This window comes from Salvelinus alpinus, chromosome 6, assembly GCF_045679555.1.
Source record: "Salvelinus alpinus chromosome 6, SLU_Salpinus.1, whole genome shotgun sequence".
NCBI classification, from domain to species: domain Eukaryota; kingdom Metazoa; phylum Chordata; class Actinopteri; order Salmoniformes; family Salmonidae; genus Salvelinus; species Salvelinus alpinus.
Window position 1 is genome coordinate 19,429,117 of NC_092091.1, and position 16,759 is coordinate 19,445,875.

The 16,759-nt window shown below is 44.8% G+C and overlaps 1 protein-coding gene across 1 annotated transcript in view; it reads left to right on the plus strand.

Moving 5' to 3' along the window:
- The first annotated feature begins 200 nt into the window (after nt 1-200).
- The window catches only part of LOC139578300 (fibroblast growth factor 22-like), a 35,455-nt gene continuing 18,896 nt past the window's right edge, over nt 201-16,759 (plus strand). The window contains exon 1 of the mRNA XM_071405707.1: nt 201-1,618. Coding sequence (XP_071261808.1) covers nt 1,261-1,618 — 358 coding nt within the window. The 5' untranslated portion in view covers nt 201-1,260. The remainder of the gene's footprint in view (nt 1,619-16,759) is intronic.

Below are 16,759 nucleotides of genomic sequence, written 5' to 3' on the forward strand. Positions count from 1 at the left end.
AGGAACCACTATTAGGAGACAAAGGCTACATTAAGAAATTATAAAAGAGAGATTGTGCAAAGCCTCTCTCGTTAATTTCAAATAGTTATCAATGATTGTGGCCCCACCCCTCTCCTTTCAACTCCCCAGATGCAAGCCCTGCCCAGGATAAAATGCAGGACAAGCCCAAGCCTCCCATTCCACACAGGAGAAGGGACGGACTGCACAGGAGAGAGTGGAGACAGTCATTTACTGCTTCACTGCTTCATACAGGCAGGCAGACCAGACACACACTCACTGACTGCCTCCCTCACTCACTTACTCTCTCACTCACTGACTGCCTCTCTCACTCACCGACTGCCTCTCTCACTCACTGACTGCCTCTCTCACTCACCGACTGCCTCTCTCACTCACTGACTGCCTCTCTCACTCACTGACTGCCTCTCTCACTCACCGACAGCCTCTCTCACTCACTGACTGCCTCTCTCACTCACTGACTGCCTCTCTCACTCACTGACTGCCTCTCACACTCAGTAGCTGTTGCCTCTTTCTCTCTTCCTCATACACACACTGTCTCTCTCACTCTCCCGCCTCCTCACTCTGTCTCTCACTCTACCTCCCCCTCACTCTGCCTCCCTCACTCACATATACACAGACATACACACACACTCTCTCCCTCTGTCTCCCTCTCTGTTTCTCTCTCTCTTCTCTCTCTACACACACACACTCTCTCTGTGACTCGCTCTCCCTATTGCACTTTTACACACACTTACACACAGTCACTCACTCTCCCTCACTCAAGTCATTCTCAGCCAGACAAGCACTGTATTCCAGTCCAGCTGGAGAGAGGAGCATCGCAAGGTGCACACATCGCAGGACAGGACACTGATTGACTCTGCAGCTGGAAAGAAGGACACAAGCCAAAAGGAACAGAACAAGGAAAACAACAGAAAATAACAGATGACTTTTGGCAATGGAATTACAAAATGAATCATTTTAGAGGACAGAGTGAGTAAATAGAGGCTGAGAGAGAAATAGGAGTTTATCATCAGACAGACAAGTAAAGAGACAAAGTTATCTGTGACAGAGGGCTGGTTAGAAGCCCAGGTTCCTCTCTGCTCTGCTGACTGGTCCTCAGTGACAGGGTCTGCTGCCTGCTTGATCACCCCCCCTTTCCACCTTCAGAGAGAGAGAGACCACTCGACTGGACCACACAGCCTGGGTCTCCAGCCAGCCAGCATGCCTGCCTGTGCAAGGTGCACCTTGGGAGTCTGATCCACCATGTGCAGATGGATGCCACCCTTCGCCGGACTCGGTCCTGACCTTGCTGCCATTGGCACTGCCCACGCCGGGCTTCCGCCCCTACCCAGTGCTGCCTCCCTCAGCCTGCTGTGCCTCACCCTGCTCCTGGTGGCTGGCACGGCTCTGGGGGGCTGCCCACCTGGGGTAGGGCATGAGCCCCTCCAAGTACTGGCGAGGGGCATTAACTGCTCATGGACACTTGAGCGGCACACACGCAGTTACAATCACCTAGAGGGCGATGTCCGACTAAGGCGGCTCTACTCCGCCAACAAGTTCTTTCTCTGTATCGACAAAACGGGCAAGGTGGACGGCACCAGACGGAAAAACTACGCTGAAAGTGAGTAAACTGGCACTATCTCCCCTCTTTATCTCTCCTATGTGATGGAGGAGTGGCGGGATGCCTATGACACTATATTATATTTTATGGTGGTGTGAACTCTCTTATCTTGCTACTTTTATAGTGGTTCATAGGGGTTTCACTGGTTTGTATCAGCCTGTCACTCCTATTTATGTTGTGTTTGGAGCGGGAGGCGTTGCTAGGTAAACTGGGAATACCCAGTGTGGATTAACACACCTCATGGGAAACCCAGCACTGTGTTTACAGCAAGGCAGACTTGAAGAAAGACATTATGCATCAGTTGGTCATGCAAACTGGGCTTGGGAAAAAGATTCAATATCACAGGGGATTAACTTGTCAAAACTGTGTTGAAAGTCCTCTGGTTCAAGGGGCAGCAATTTTCTATTTCTCACAGTTTTCTCACCGATTTTGTTGAGCGCTCGTTAGTGGAATTGTCAGGATAATTTGGAGCCTCTGTGATATAAACTGTTAAGTACAGACCCAGAATCAACCGCTAACAAAGATCACGTATGTGTGAAAACTTCAGACTAGACCAGAGAGCTGGCTTCACTTCCACGTACAGCAGGTGCATTGGGCTCGCCAGCACTGTATAATTTACTGCAGACACTCAGAGAATTTCTACATACCCATGCAAAGTGTAAAGTCTTCTTACACACACACCTATCAATCAATGATCTTCCAAAAAATGTATTGAACAGATCAGCTCTTTCAACAGCTGCTATTATATCATCTCAGTATGGTAAGATTCCCCAGATTAGATTGCACTGTATCTGATGTTAGTCATAAGGACACTTGAGAGGAGGGCAGTGCACTGGGCATAGGTGTCACTCACTCCACAATCTCCATCAATGGTGTCTTTCAGACTGTTGACCAGGACAGACGAGTTGTCTCTGGTCATGAACTGACCTCCCAGTGGCCACTGGACAGCCTTGAGAGGTTCATGCCTTTGACGGTTATATTTATGTATTTAGTCGTTAATGTCTTTTTACGCAAGTGGCTGAATCAGGGTTTTTCCATGCTACCGAGGTAACAGCAAGGACTGCCCAGTCAGTCTGCCACTGTGTACAGCCTTTTAACAGTCGGTGACATTTGTTAACCTGCCGGGGCTACTATACTTCTCGTCTGGCATACAGTTTTATACCTCACACACACGACATCCATTCACATTGACTTGAATTATCACAATTCCAAATTGTGCTGGTGTTTGTTTTCCCTCAAATGGGGATTCTAATTTTCATGTAGGTGGTTTAGATGTCAGACATAATCATAAAACGTTACTCTCTCAGGTCGTGCTTATGTTTGACACTTTAAAATCAGATTGTAGCAGGAGCGGAAAGCAGGAATTGGCATCGCAATGGAAGTTCTTAAGAGGACTGCAGCTACATGAAGCTTTTTCATGCTGGAAACAGCTAAATGGATGCATCTGGATTGGGAGATTTGTGTCTTTCCGTGGTCTTGTCAGAAGTGCTTAGTCAGTTGTAAAGAGTGGTTCCCCATGAAAATGTGCAGCCCCCAAATGCAATGCTCTCATACTCTTTAACCACCATCCTCTCATTTCCTGCCCTGGAAAGAATGGTTCTCTATGAACACTACAGCACAGTGAGGGTGTGTACCTGCCTGCACCCCTAAAGCTGCACCCTGCCAAACCAGTGGTCATTCGGCCTTGAAATGAGTGAAATGGACCTTATGGTCGTGATGTGGTCATACCTCACAATGAGACGATATGGCCTGGTCTATTCTGAGGTCCAGTTTGGGTTCTGTGTTACCACAGGTCATTGCACCTAGAGAATTCCTTGATATTGATATGGTCACTATGCTTTAGATTAGAGAGGGACGACTGGGCGGAAGCTCTGCATTTTTAATGAGCTTCTATTGACACAGATACAAGACTGCAGCCTCAGTATGACTGTCTCTGTGAAAAGAGAGCACATATGGCTTGGCTGGCACAGTGGCTTGGCTGGCACAGTAGATGTTTGGGTTGAGTTTTAAGTGGCTTTGCTGGCACAGTAGATGTTTGTGTTGAGTTTTAAGTGGCTTGGCTGGCACAGTAGATGTTTGTGTTGAGTTTTATGTGGCTTGGCTGGCACAGTATATCTTTGTGTTCAGTTTTAAGTGGCTTGGCTGGCACAGTAGATGTTTGTGTTGAGTTTTAAGTGGCTTGGCTGGCACAGTATATCTTTGTGTTCAGTTTTAAGTGGCTTGGCTGGCACAGTAGATGTTTGGGTTGAGTTTTAAGTGGCTTGGCTGGCACAGTAGATGTTTGTGTTGAGTTTTAAGTGGCTTGGCTGGCACAGTAGATGTTTGTGTTGAGTTTTAAGTGGCTTGGCTGGCACAGTAGATGTTTGTGTTGAGTTTTATGTGGCTTGGCTGGCACAGTATATCTTTGTGTTCAGTTTTAAGTGGCTTGGCTGGCACAGTAGATGTTTGTGTTGAGTTTTAAGTGGCTTGGCTGGCACAGCAGATGTTTGTGTTGAGTTTTAAGTGGCTTGGCTGGCACAGTAGATGTTTGTGTTGAGTTTTAAGTGGCTTGGCTGGCACAGCAGATGTTTGTGTTGAGTTTTAAGTGGCTTGGCTGGCACAGTAGATGTTTGTGTTGAGTTGACAAAAATGTCTCAAGTGTCTAATAAAACATAAAGAAACAGCAACTACTTTATTATCCAAACATAGATGTAATGTAACCAAATTCTGTGAACACATCACACATTAGCACACACACACACACACACACAAACACACACACACACACACACAGTCTTGTACAGCTAACCTTGTGGGGACACAATTCAGTCCCATTCAAAATCCTATTTCCCCTAACCCTAAACCTAACCCTAACCCGTACTCTTACCCTAACCCTAACTGTAACCCAAAAACCTAACCTTAACACTAAACCTAGCTCCTAACCCTAAACCTAACCCTAAAACTAACCCTTGCTCCTAACCCTAACACTTAATGTAATTCTAACCGAAACACTAATTATAACCTTAACCCTAAACCCCCTAGAAATAGTATTTGACCTTGTGGGGACCAACAAAATGTCCCCAGTTGGTGAAATGTTTGTTTGTTTATTATTTTGTTTGTTTAGTATTCGCGCACACACACACACACACACACACACACACACACACACACACACACACCTCTCACCCGCAGCAGACCCCTTGCTCCTTCCCACATGTTTTAATGTTGCTGGTGTGAGTGGGGAAGCACAGCTCAGCAGGGCCCTGAATGCAGGACCCTCCTTGTTCTCTGTGTTGCGGTCTGTCAACACGGATACATTGCCCCGACTGCCCTGCTACACCCTCGCCTCACTCAGTTTTTCCAGCCCCTGCTCCCAACCTCTCAGGTGTAAAAACAGTTGGAATTAGTCAACGGGCCCTCTGCTAATTGAGGTTGGAAAATATTGTATCAGTCCCAGTGGACCAGAGTATGGAACAGCTGAAGGAAGAGGCTGGGCCTCAGAGAGATGGAAGGTAGAGAGAGAGAGAGAGAGATCTGAATCTACTGAGGTAAAGTCTGGTTCTGATTAGGCATTAGTGGAAGGAAAGGCACATCTTTCTCAGTTTAGAAAGAGAGAGAGAGAGAAAGAGAAAGAGAAAGAGAGAGAGAGAGAGAGAGAGAGAGAGAGAGAGAGAGGGAGTCTGAATCTACTGAGGTAAAGTCTGGTTCTGATTAGGCATTAGTGGAAGGAAAGGCACATCTTTCTCAGTTTAGAAAGAGAGAGAGAGAGAGAGAGAAAGAGAAAGAGAAAGAGAAAGAGAGAGAGAGAGAGAGAGAGAGAGAGAGAAAGTGAGGTTAAAGAGAGCAGGGAGCACAGTCTGAGAGCAAAGGGTGAGCAAGGGAGTGATAGTCCAAAATCAAAATGGTTGGGATATAATTTCCAATAATTCAACTGTGTATTATACCCGGATAGATGCTGTGATTTGTGTTCTCATATTTATGTCGAGATACAATATGATACCGCCCCTCTACAGTGATGTTCTTGGAGTCCCGCAGTGGAATATTACGCTGAATGACTGAATGATCTGTGGTATATATTGAAATGTAACACTTGTACTGGTCTGGACATGATTTGTGGATATCAATTGCATTTTTTTTTTTATAATTTCAAAGGTGCAGTTCTGTCTGATACAGTAGCATCCTGTTCTGTCCTGATGCTTTTGAGCACACAGGTCATGTATCAATTCCTGAAACTTGTTATTGTCGCAGCCAGACCTAATCCCCACAGGCCACAGCACAGTATTTATAAAACAAATGATCTAGATACCCATCAGTCATGATAAAGTGCCTGCCAAACCGAGCCAATGGTGGAAAGCTTGCAAAAACCACACTGGCCAAGTAGGCCTTCATATGATTGCAAACTACCATGTCACCAAGGCACTAAAGTTGCGTGTTGAAATAATAATAAGAGGAGAGAGATTTATTTTTTGACTGATTGGGGTTCAACATGTTTTTCTTTTTAGCAAATGGTGGAGGTACAATGATCGAAGGGCCAAACAAATCAAAGTGTTTACAAAAGCTCTAAAAGTCATTACTCATCATATCCTGTCCCAGGTCATGGGTCAAATCTTACTAATTAAGCAGAGCACAACGGCTGTCGAGGCTGGACCATCTTCCACACGATAAACCACAGCAGCCAATCACTGAATAGGGAGAACGCTGTTAGGGACCAATAAAATCCCAACACAATGTTTGATGTCCCTCGGACAGCCTTAGTCCAGTTCAAAATACATATTGAATGATTATGCTTGGCTAACCTTGTTTTCTTACTTTTTCCTTTTTTCTCAGGTCAGTTCCCTATGAAATATAGTTGGCAAGTATGCCAGTGTATGAGACATTTTCACATCTCACTTGAAAAGGACCCACTGTTGAAATGAAGGGTGTGGCTAAAAGCATCAAACCGTTGAGCGACCTCCAGGCTATGACACCACGTTCAACCTGAGGAAATAAGGCCCAGCGACAAGTATAATCAGAGAAGTCACTTACATTAAAAGATGCCTGCTTCGCTATTTGCCAATTTGCTGTTTTATCTTTCTTCATCTGTGCCATTTTCACTGGGAGGACGTGTGTCCTGTTTACCACATTTCCCTTGAGCTTAGCAACATCTCACTGTTTGATGTAAGACTATTCCTTTGCAATGAGTTCATGAGTATTTGACTTGGACTGGGCCCAAGGGAAGAAAATCTTCCACCCCTTCAGAATATGATGTGGAAATGATTTAAACCCTTTTGAGAGAGGGGAAACTGTCACTCACCGATCAGAGCAGGACTGGGTTGAACCTGAATTGGGCACATTGGAATAGACAGGATACATTTTTGTGCATGCATCTACAGTGGGGCAAAAAAGTATTTAGTCAGCCACCAATTGTGCAAGTTCTCCCACTTAAAAAGATGAGAGAGGCCTGTAATTTTCATCATAGGTACACTTCAACTATGACAGACAAAATGAGAAAAAAAAATCCAGAAAATCACATTGTAGGATTTTTTATGAATTTATTTGCAAATTATGGTGGAAAATAAGTATTTGGTCAATGACAAAAGTTTATCTCAATACTTTGATACCGTTTGTTGGCAATGACAGAGGTCAAACGTTTTCTGTAAGTCTTCACAAGGTTTTCACACACTGTTGCTGGTATTTTGGCCCATTCCTCCATGCAGATCTCCTCTAGAGCAGTGATGTTTTGGGGCTGTTGCTGGGCAACACGGACTTTCAACTCCCTCCAAAGATTTTCTATGGGGTTGAGATCTGGAGACTGGCTAGGCCACTCCAGGACCTTGAAATGCTTCTTACGAAGCCACTCCTTCGTTGCCCGGGCGGTGTGTTTGGGATCATTGTCATGCTGAAAGACCCAGCCACGTTTCATCTTCAATGCCCTTGCTGATGGAAGGAGGTTTTCACTCAAAATCTCACGATACATGGCCCCATTCATTCTTTCCTTTACACGGATCAGTCGTCCTGGTCCCTTTGCAGAAAAACAGCCGCAAAGCATGATGTTTCCACCCCCATGCTTCACAGTAGGTATGGTGTTCTTTGGATGCAACTCAGCATTCTTTGTCCTCCAAACACGACGAGTTGAGTTTTTACCAAAAAGTTATATTTTGGTTTCATCTGACCATATGACATTCTCCCAATCTTCTTCTGGATCATCCAAATGCTCTCTAGCAAACTTCAGACGGGCCTGGACATGTACTGGCTTAAGCAGGGGGACACGTCTGGCACTGCAGGATTTGAGTCCCTGGCGGCGTAGTGTGTTACTGATGGTAGGCTTTGTTACTTTGGTCCCAGCTCTCTGCAGGTCATTCACTAGGTCCCCCCGTGTGGTTCTGGGATTTTTGCTCACCGTTCCTGTGATCATTTTGACCCCACGGGGTGAGATCTTGCGTGGAGCCCCAGATCGAGGGAGATTATCAGTGTTCTTGTATGTCTTCCATTTCCTAATAATTGCTCCCACAATTGATTTCTTCAAACCAAGCTGCTTACCTATTGCAGATTCAGTCTTCCCAGCCTGGTGCAGGTCTACAATTTTGTTTCTGGTGTCCTTTGACAGCTCTTTGGTCTTGGCCATAGTGGAGTTTGGAGTGTGACTGTTTGAGGTTGTGGACAGGTGTCTTTTATACTGATAACAAGTTCAAACAGGTGCCATTAATACAGGTAACGAGTGGAGGACAGAGGAGCCTCTTAAAGAAGAAGTTACAGGTCTGTGAGAGCCAGAAATCTTGCTTGTTTGTAGGTGACCAAATACTTATTTTCAACCATAATTTGCAAATAAATTCATAAAAAATCCTACAATGTGATTTTCTGTATTTGTTTTTCTCATTTTGTCTGTCATAGTTGAAGTGTACCTATGATGAAACTTACATCTTTTTAAGTTGGAGAACTTGCACAATTGGTGGCTGACTAAATACTTTTTTGCCCCACTGTATATTGCTGCTTGTAAGACCTTAAAAATCTTTTATGTTTAGTCTCTAAAATGCCAGTTTATTTCTGTTAATTGTAGCTATAAGATAGTGATCTCCTTTTTAGAAAGAGAGAGAGAGCAAGAGAGAAAGAGGGAGAGGGAGAGGGAGAGGGAGAGGGAGAGGGAGAGGGAGAGGGAGAGGGAGAGGGAGAGGGAGAGGGAGAGGGAGAGGGAGAGAGACAAATAAATAGAAAGAGAGAGAGAAAGAAATAGAAAGAGAAAGAGAGAGAAATATATATTTAAAAAAATATATATGTACACAGTGCATTCAGAGAATCTTTTTCCACATGTTGTTATGTTGCAGCCTTATTCTAAAATGTATTAAATTACATTTTTTTCTCATCAATCTACACACAATACCCCATAATGACAAAGCAAAAACAGGTTTTCAGAAATGTTAGCAAATTTATTAAACATAAAAAACAGGAATACCTTATTTACATAAGTATTCAGACACTTTGCTATGAGACTCGAAATTGAGCTCAGGTGCATCCTGTTTCCAATGATCATCCTTGAGATGTTTCTACAACTTGATTGGAGTCCACCTGTGGTAAATTCAATTGATTGGACGTGACTTGGAAAGGCACACACCTGTCTTTATAAGGTCCCACAGTTGACAATGACCAAGAACTCAATGGTCACAAGATTCTCAGGTCTGATGAAACCAAGATTGAACTCGTTGGCCTGAATGCCAAGTGTCACGTCTGGAGGAAACCAGGCATCGCTCATCACCTGGCAATACCATCCCTACAATGAAGCATGGTGGTAGCAGCATCGTGCTGTGGGGATGTTTTTCAGTGGCAGGGACTGGGAGACTAGTCAGGATTGAGGGAAAGATGAACGGAGCAAAGCACAGAGAGATCCTTGATGAAAACTTGTTCCATAGTGCTCAGGACCTCAGACTGGGGGCGAAGACTCACATTCCAACAGGACAACGACCCCAAGCACACAGCCAAGACAACATAGGAGTGGCTTTGGGACAAGTCTCTGCATGTTCTTGAGTGGCCCAGCCAGCCTGGACTTGAACCCGATCGAACATCTCTGGAGAGACCTGAAAATAGCTGTGCAGCGATGGTCCCCATCCAACCTGAGAGCTTGAGAGGATCTGCAGAGAAGAATGGGAGAAACTCCACAAATCCAGGTGTGCCAAGCTTGTAGCATCATACCCAAGAAGACTCAAGGCTGTAATCGCTGCCAAAGGTGCTTCAACAAAGTACTGATTAAAGGGCCTGAACACTTATGTAGATGTGATATTTCATAGTTTTTTTTCTATACATTTGCAAACGAAATCTATTTTAGAATAAGGCTGAAACATAAGAAAATGTGAAACAGTCAAGGGGTCTTGAGAGAGAGAGGGCAGTAAAATTGACCTATCATTGGTGTAAACATGAAGGTAGTGTGGACACCTGAGTTTTTAAATTGAGATCATTTTTCCTAATTGACGATGTTCCTGATACTGAACCAAGGCAGGAATCCCAAACATTGACTGAATGACTTGTTTATTTCCCTATTTCCCAAATGTATTGTATAACATGTTTGTATTTCCTTACTTTGGCCATAAACATTGACTTGGTAGACATTACACTATGCTCTGGGTATTTAGTTAGCCCTTCTGAAGGCGTGAGAAAGTTCTATTCTGTCTAAAATATTCTGTCTAACTCCTCCTCATGACTCACCATTAACGCTAAGAGAAGTCAGACGGACTTAGATGTGTGACTGGATCAAAAGTATGGAGAAAAAGCTAAAGAGGGAAGCACCTGGCTAAAGTAAGGACAGGCTGTTTTGAATAGGGAGTTCACACATGTTAATGAGGGTGTGAGAGGGCCGGTGTGTGCTCTGCTTAGTATTGTGGTGGACATTTAAAAGGTAGGAGAGCTGGAGTCTTTCCCATTGCTCATTAGACCTTGTGCAAGGTTTCCTCCAAAGAGTCTAAGGGGCTTCGTAGAAAATCATGGTGCCAACAGGAGGGGAAAATCCCACGAATCCTGCCGCTTTAATCCTTCCGAATAAGGACAGCGGCCCTGGTCCGAGTGGGAAACTATAAAAATCGATCTCTTGCCAGCGGTTCCTGGTATTGGGAGGCAAAAAGCAACAAAAAAAACTGTACACACACATACACACACACACACACACCCTGGGAATGTTGCGGGAAACGTGTGGCAGTGGCACTAATTAGTCTAACCTCACTGGCTTCTAACACCGGAGTTTGATATCATGAATGGCCAGGCTTTTTGGGCAATTAGCAGCTAACAACCGCAGTCTGGCCTGAGCTCCTTTCTGTTACGTACTGAGTTCATCACTGGGTTTATTGAGTCTGACTTTGGCTCCAAGAGCAAACTCCTTTTTACATCCTACCATTTGTACATCCTGTGGATTTGAAAGAGTACAAAAAGGAGACGATCTCATTGCCAATAAGGAACCCTCTTCTAAAGACTTGAGTAAATGATGTTAAGAGGGTGTCCATTTGAATGGCTGTTTTAATGACAAGGGGAATAAGAGCTTCACACATTATAGACCCTGGAGAGAGTTCATTGCGGAGAACTGAAACAATTACAGCGTTTGACAGCCTATAAATGAAAGATACAGCGAAACAAGTCATCGTGTTCTTGATGCCAGAAAAAACCTGTTCCCCTTGACGCTATTCAGCTCCGTCTGACGTTATTCAGCTCTGTCTGATGTTATTCAGCTCCCCCTGACCTTATTCAGCTCTGTCTGATGTTATTCAGCCCCGTCTGACGTTATTCAGCTCCGTCTGACGTTATTCAGCTCTGTCTGATGTTATTCAGCTCTGTCTGATGTTATTCAGCTCTGTCTGATGTTATTCAGCCCCGTCTGACGTTATTCAGCTCCGTCTGACGTTATTCAGCTCCCCCTGACCTTATTCAGCTCTGTCTGATGTTATTCAGCCCCGTCTGACGTTATTCAGCTCTGTCTGACGTTATTCAGCTCCGTCTGACCTTATTCAGCTCTGTCTGATGTTATTCAGCTCCGTCTGACGTTATTCAGCTCTGTCTGACGTTATTCAGCTCTGTCTGACGTTATTCAGCTCTGTCTGATGTTATTCAGCTCCGTCTGACCTTATTCAGCTCTGTCTGATGTTATTCAGCTCCATCTGACGTTATTCAGCTCTGTCTGACGTTATTCAGCTCTGTCTGACGTTATTCAGCTCTGTCTGATGTTATTCAGCTCTGTCTGACGTTATTCAGCTCTGTCTGACGTTATTCAGCTCTGTCTGATGTTATTCAGCTCTGTCTGACGTTATTCAGCTCCCCCTGACGTTATTCAGCTCCCCTTGAAGTTATTCAGCTCCCCCTGACCTTATTCAGCTCTGTCTGACGTTATTCAGCTCCCCCTGACGTTATTCAGCTCCCCTTGACGTTATTCACCCCCCCTTGACCTTATTCAGCTATGTCTGACGTTATTCAGCTCCCCCTGACGCTATTCAGCTCCCCTTGACGTTATTCAGCTCCCCCTGACCTTATTCAGCTCTGTCTGACGTTATTCAGCTCCCCCTGACGTTATTCAGCTCCCCTTGACGTTATTCACCCCCCCTTGACCTTATTCAGCTATGTCTGACGTTATTCAGCTCCCCCTGACGCTATTCAGCTCCCCTTGACGTTATTCAGCTCCCCCTGACCTTATTCAGCTCTGTCTGACGTTATTCAGCTCTGTCTTATGTTATTCAGCTCCGTCTGACGTTATTCAGCTCCCGCTGACGTTATTCAGCTCCCCCTGACTTTAATCAGCTCCGTCTGACGTTATTCAGCTCCCCCTGACGTTATTCAGCTCCCCGTGATGTTATTCAGCTCTGACGTTATTCAGCTCAGTCTGACGTTATTTAGCTCAGTCTGATGTTATTCAGCTCCGTCTGACGTTATTCAGCTCAGTCTGACGTTTTTCAGCTCCGTCTGATGTTATTCAGCTCAGTCTGACGTTATTCAGCTCCCCTTGACGTTATTCAGCCCCCCCTGACCTTATTCAGCTCTGACGTTATTCAGCTCCGTCTGACGTTATTCAGCTCAGTCTGACGTTTTTCAGCTCCGTCTGATGTTATTCAGCTCAGTCTGACGTTATTCAGCTCAGTCTGATGTTATTCAGCTCAGTCTGACGTTATTCAGCTCAGTTTTATGTTATTCAGCTCAGTCTGACGTTATTCAGCTCAGTCTGATGTTATTCAGCTCAGTCTGATGTTATTCAGCTCCGTCTGATGTTATTCAGCTCAGTCTGATGTAATTCAGCTCCGTCTGATATTATTCAGCTCAGTCTGACGTAATTCAGCTCAGTCTGATGTTATTCAGCTCAGTCTCATGTTATTCAGCTCCGTCTGACGTTATTCAGCTCAGTCTGACGTTATTCAGCTCAGTCTGACGTTATTCAGTTCAGTCTCATGTTATTCAGCTCAGTCTGACGTTATTCAGCTCAGTCTCATGTTATTCAGCTCAGTCTGACGTTATTCAGCTCAGTCTGACGTTATTCAGTTCAGTCTCATGTTATTCAGCTCAGTCTGACGTTATTCAGCTCCGTCTGATGTTATTCAGCTCCGTCTGATGTTATTCAGCTCCGTCTGACGTTATTCAGCTCAGTCTGACGTTATTCAGCTCAGTCTGACGTTATTCAGTTCAGTCTCATGTTATTCAGCTCAGTCTGACGTTATTCAGCTCAGTCTGACGTTATTCAGCTCAGTCTCATGTTATTCAGCTCAGTCTGATGTAATTCAACTCCGTCTGATGTTATTCAGCTCAGTCTGACGTTATTCAGCTCCGTCTGATGTTATTCAGCTCCGTCTGACGTTATTCAGCTCCGTCTGACGTTATTCAGCTCCGTCTGACGTTATTCAGCTCAGTCTGACGTTATTCAGCTCCGTCTGACGTTATTCAGCTCCGTCTGATGTTATTCAGCTCTGTCTGACGTTATTCAGCTCAGTCTGACGTTATTCAGCTCCGTCTGACTTTATTCAGCTCCGTCTGACGTTATTAATATCGGTCTGATGTTTATTCAGCTCTTGTCTGATGTTATTCAGCTCTGTCTGCTGGCTACCTTGACTAATATACTCTAGCTAATAGAGTCCAAACCATGCTCCCTAAATGATTTTCCCTGCTTATACATCATTTTAATGACCTACAATACATTACAGTGGGCATTGCACTGTTTTACACGGACTGTTACTTTTTAGAGGGGAGTAGAGCTCAGCGTTTTCCTCAATGAGAGGTCATTAGCACTGTTGTTATTATAGGGGGTTTTTGTGAAAGGCGTAAAGTAAGTATTCATTAGATCAGCTGGGAACTGCCAGTCAGCCAGTCTTATTCAGGCAGCAGCACCATACAGTATGTTTTGAATCATCATCTGCCAAAGGAAATATTGTCACCAGCACTCAGTTCTCGGCTTAAATCAGTCCGCTCCATAAGACGTAGAGGGAGACATGGACTCAACCCCGGCGCTGCGAGGCTCTGCAAGGCTCTGCAAGGCTCTGCGAGGTGGAAGACGAGGGCAGGCCCTCCCTCAGGCCAACTGTCAGAGTTTTAATGGTTTTATTTTGACCTTTTCGAATAAAGAGTCTCACATCATCGTCTTGGAAAGAGCTGTTGGCCCTGGAAGAGAAGAGGAGATAACAAAAAAATATTTTAAGGAAAAAGAGGCACAACTTGGCATCATTGAAATCAGGTAATGCCTGAGTGGGGAGTTTAAAGGTGTACAAATTTGACCTGCATTCACAGGGTCCTGGATGTGAGTAAGAAATGGTAAAAGGAAGAAAGCAACATAATTTAAGAATGCGTAGTCGGCACACCTGCCGATTGTTAGCTAGCTTGCCCACCCTTTAGACAGATATTCCTGCATTGCATCATTAAAGGAAGCAACAAGCAACCATAAAATAGGGCAAGGTTTGGATGCCACACGCCCCTACAGTCACGTAAATCTGGTCCTTCGCCTCCCCACCCTTTCCTACTTACAGCAGTCTGGGGCCCGGCCTGAGGGACCCACCCGCCTTGCCTCATCTGTCTGTGAAGGGAGGAGAGGCGTTGTGTGGAAAGCTCTCTGGACCCAAGTCCCTCACATCAACAACCTGCGTGCATGGCTGGGAGTAAATATTAACCTGCTGTCAGGCAACTGAAAGAGAGACTTCATTGACTGCTACTATGTGTGTAATAGAGTGTATATCTGGCTAATTACAACACCTCCACAGGGAAGTCACATTGTGTCACGGTGAAATATACTGGAAATGACAGATTTACATGGACATATTGGTCTATTTTTACTACTAGGCCTTATCTTTACACCATGTCGCTATGACTCATTATTATACAGTGGTGCTGGGGTTGTTGGTATGAATCAATGGTAATAATCCCAAACTCCTCCTGTGTGAGACATACTCTGGCACATTTCAAGCAGCGGATGTGATTTCACAGATTACAGGAGTGAACCCTGACCCCTCTGTAGTCCTAGGCCACACCCAGAATATTGATACAATATTCAAGATAGGAGGAATACCCTGACATAGTTTCGTATGCCCACCCAAAGTCGAGCAGGTCTAAAGTCTCTGTCTGATGTACTGTAACCTTCATAGCCATTTCTGGAAGTGGATAATGAATGCAAATGTAAAAGTGTCAAAACAGCAACTCCCCAGGTTTCGCATACCATCAGGTTTAGACATTGCACCTCACTTTCCTGTAGGAATGCATTACACACGCATCCCCTGTACCTGTTTTGTATTTGAGGGAGCATTTAGCTAAGTGAACATGAGCAGGATGTGAATAGCATGTAAAAGTTCTTTGTGAACTTGCACGTGTGTGTTTTATAGAATGGATTTGCAGTGTTTATTCTTGTGCTATTGTAGGAGCATGATGTGGACTCTAAACTGAGAAAGATGTGCCTTTCCTTCCACTAATGCCTAATCAGAACCAGACTTTACCTCAGTAGATTCAGACTCCCTCTCTCTCGCTCTCTCGCTCTCTCTGTGTATGTAGGAGCTCATGCTCTTCATTAAAGCACATCGGGTGGTAACAAAGCATTGTCAGAGGGCTTTCTCCACAGACAGCTGCAGTAAGGAAGTACACTCAGTAGGATTTCAATCAAAACAAGCCAGCACCTCATTGAGCAGTTACAGTAATGATTCCTGCCTAGAGCTTATTCTGACGGAATATTATGAATGAGACAGAGGGAAGTAACATTACTTTCATATGGGACGGTGCATTCATTTATCAGATAACTAAGCATTTATTCAGAAGTGACTATGATTCATGAAGAATTGGTGATGAAACCCCCCCGAAACCCCCCCGAAGCCTGCAGCCATCCGTAGACAGAATATTTAGATGTGTTTAAAATTGCAGGCTTTCGTCACATCTTTGCCAGTGACAGTTGCAGCGGCTGCAAGATGAGCTGGTTGACGGTGTGTGTGTGTGTGTGTGTGTGTGTGTGTGTGTGTGTGTGTGTGTGTGTGTGTGTGTGTGTGTGTGTGTGTGTGTGTGTGTGTGTGTGTGTGTGTGTGTGTGTGTGTGTGTGTGTGTGTGTGTTTGGTGACTGGGATGAGCCGACAGGGTCTAGATGCCAGCCCCCTTCCCCCTCCTCTCTCTCTCCTCCCCTGCAGTGGATAGGATTGGGGTCAGGGCCTTTTGGCCAGTGGAGCTAGTGACAGTTCTGACAGGGCCCTGATTTCCCTCCTGTGCCACCTGTCACCTCCCTGTCTGCCCGTCTCATTTTAATAATGTAAATACGGGGCAATCTGAGGCCAGGGAGACGACTCTGTGTAATATTCATCCAGTGGAACTTTCTACTTCTCTGAACTTAACTTGATGAGCCACTCAACCTCATCCCCTGCCACTCAAAGAGACACACACCTCATCTCATCCTGGTTGTCATGGCAACACAGTCCCTATTTTGTCCAGAGTCCTGGATAAGTTGGAAACAGGGAGGTTCAGAAGAAACCCAAATAAGCCAGAGGTCATCACTGGACCGGTTATGGTTAATTAAGGCTAAAGGGAACTAAGTGGAGTTCAAATTAGTTAATGAAATAGCATGTAGTCTGATAGCATGATAATTGGGTTTGTAAACACGAGCGTCAAGTTCTCGCTGTACCTAAGTTATGAAACCCCACTGTTTCACCTGACTTTATCTGTTTAAGTTTAGATGCGCCTGCTCCTGAATCAGTGTTGCACGTTTTGCAGCCAAAG